Source organism: Eimeria maxima, genomic scaffold (genome assembly GCF_000499605.1).
Source record: "Eimeria maxima Weybridge genomic scaffold, Emw_scaff1635, whole genome shotgun sequence".
In the NCBI taxonomy this organism is placed as follows: Eukaryota; Apicomplexa; class Conoidasida; order Eucoccidiorida; family Eimeriidae; genus Eimeria; species Eimeria maxima.
The window spans coordinates 1-2,770 of record NW_013564561.1 but is presented as its reverse complement, the minus strand read 5'-3'; the positions used below and the strand labels follow the sequence as shown (position 1 = coordinate 2,770).

The 2,770-nt window shown below is 40.9% G+C and overlaps 1 protein-coding gene across 1 annotated transcript; it reads right to left on the bottom strand.

Annotated features, from left to right (window-relative positions):
- Positions 1-1,196: 1,196 nt before the first annotated feature.
- On the bottom strand, positions 1,197-2,277 carry EMWEY_00054380 (leucine rich repeat protein, putative; the record flags this gene model as incomplete). Its single annotated transcript, XM_013480123.1, has 3 exons — positions 1,197-1,319; positions 1,568-1,673; positions 1,877-2,277. 3 exons carry the CDS (start codon positions 2,275-2,277, stop codon positions 1,197-1,199), a joined length of 630 nt encoding a protein of 209 aa, XP_013335577.1.
- Between the last annotated feature and the right edge of the window lie 493 nt (positions 2,278-2,770).

Sequence of the window (2,770 nt, the reverse complement as noted above, 5' to 3'; positions counted from 1 at the left end):
TAGATCTATCTGCTTGCTGCAATTGCTGCTCTAAGTTTTGCTGCTGCTGCTGCTACCTGCTGCTGCAGCGAGTTAGATAGCTGCTGCAGCTCTGTTACGCGCAGCACGTGTCTTTGGTGCTGCCTCTCCTCCTCAGCAGCAAACCATTGACGCTGCTGCTGCTGCAGCCGCTGCTGCAGCGCGTCCTCTGTTGCTGTCACCACCTGCTGCTGCTGCTCCCCCAATGCAGTCACAGCAGCCAACACTTCCTCCCTAACAGCAACAAATACAAACCCTAAAGTTTAGGGTTTAGGGTTTAGGGTTTAGGGTTTGTTGGAGTTCAGCTCTGTTGAGGAATTCAGAATACCTGCTCACTGAAACCTCCGTTTAGGGTTTAGGGTTTAGACATTTTAGGGTTTAGGGTTTAGATATTTAATGGATTAGGGTTTAGAGATTTAAGGGTTTAGGGTTTAGGGTTTAGGGTTTATGAACTATTATTGAAGAAATGAGCCCTCTGGTCCTGACCAACTTTGCTAGCTAGCTAAGCAGGAATCTCTTGTATAAAGTGTAAAATTTAGGGTTTAGGGTTTAGGGTTTAGAGATTTAAGGGTTTAGGGTTTAGGGTTTAGGGTTTAGGGTTTTTAACCTTTTATTGAAGAAATGTGCTCTAGGGTCTGTATCCTCAACAGCTTCGCTAGCTAGATAAGCAGCAATCTCTTGGCTAGCTGCAGCAGCTAGCTGACAAGAGGAGACCTTAATTTGTATCTCTATTTGTCTGAATAAATCTCCTGCCTTATCAGCAGCAAACTTTGCTGCTGCATCTGCTTCTGCTTCTAGTGCTGCTGCTGCTGCTGATAGCCCCTCTGCTAGACTCTGCTCCTGCTGCTGCAGCAGCAGCAAACGTTGCTCGTGCTCCTGCTGCCAACGATTCTCTACATTCTCCCATCTCTCCTCTATTGCAGCAACAGCAGCAGCAGCAGCAGCAGCAGCAGTTGATGAACCGCTGCTCTGCGAAGACACAGATGCTGCAGCAACACACAACAGCAGCAGCAGCAGCAGCAGCAACAGCAGCAACAGCAACAGCAGCAAAGACATCAATCAGGGTTTAGGGTTTAGGCTTTTGTCCTCTACCGCTAGATTTACACCCAAAACAAAAACACTCCTGTGCCTAAACCCTAAACCCTAAACCCCAAACCCTAAACCCTAAACCCTAAACCCTAACCGGCATCATCATTTTGTGATTCTGCTTGTCTTTGTTCAGAGATGATGGTTGTTAATTCTGCATGTAAACCCTCCAATTGATTTAGTAATGCTTTGCGGCTAATTTCTGCCTTCCTTATCTGCAAATCAAACCCTAAACCCTAAACCCTAAACCCTAAACCCTAAACCCTAAACCCTAAACCCTAGAAACACAACCTACAGCTGAACCGTCAGCATCAGCAACAGCAGCAGCAGCGAAGACTCTGCCCTCATTAGCAGGAGTCCCCCTCACCTCCTATGACTAGCTATTCATCTAGGGTTTAGATAGGGTTTAGAAAGGGTTTAGAAAGGGTTTAGGGTTTAGGGTTTAGGGTTTAGGGTTTATGACCTCAGCAAGTGCGGATTTTTCTGCTGCTTCCTCTAATTCTGTTGCTGCTGCCCTAAAAGAAAGCATTCGTTTATGTAATTGTTGCGCTCTTTCTTCTAATGCTCTCCTGCACTCAAACCCTAAACCCTAAACCCTAAACCCTAAACCCTAAACCCTAAACCCTTAAGAATAGATATTTGCACTCCACAACCACAATAAACGCATCATTATAACCACCACCATCAACAACAACAACAACAACAACAGCAGCAGCAGCAGCAACAGCAGCAACACCAACAACAGCAGCAGTAGCAGCAAGAGTAGATATACCTTGTAGCACCAACAAGAGGAGCAAGAGTTTGTATAAAAGTATCTTTTTGTTGTATAAGACAAGAAAGGAAACTTAATTCTTGTGTTTCTTTACCAAATACATGATGAATTAAATTAGATGGTAAATTAAACCATTTCTCTACATGTATTTCTTCTTGCTGCTGTTGCTGCTGCTGCTGCTGCTGCTGCTGCTGTTGCTGTTGCTGCTGTATTTCTTGCTGCAGTAATAATATATGTTGCTGCTGCTGCAGTTCCTGTAATTCTTTTTGTTTATCTTTTTTATTATCTTGTTTATCTTTATCCTGTTGTTGTTGTTGCTGCTGTAGTAATTGTTGCTGCTGCTGCTGCTGCTGCTGCTGGTGCTGCTGTTGAATAATCATTTGCTGATGCATGCGCTGCATCTCTATTTGCTGCTGATGATGCTCAGGCAATAAACCCTCAGGAGCATCAGCAATATCTTGAGGAGATAATAAGGAGAAATTAAGGAAAAGAAGATGAGGAAAAAGAGACAATAGTCTCCTTTTAGTAAAAAAAGAGACAAAAAAAGGATTATTATATATAGATAAAGAAATTAATTTATTAAGAGATAAAAGAGAATATAAATAAATAAATTTATTAATATTATTATTATGTAATGTTAATATTTTTATATTTATACAACTGCCTATACACCCTAATTCTTTTATATTATTATTACTAGCACATAATAAATATAATAAAGGGAGACTATTTATGCCATCAATTGTCTCCAAGTTATTAAAGGAAATATTTAATTTCTTTAATCTTTTTAATACATTTATTCCTTCCCCTAATCTTTTTAGCTTATTACCTCTTATATCTAGCTCCTCTAGTCCTATATATATAACACACAAACATATTATTTATAATATATAT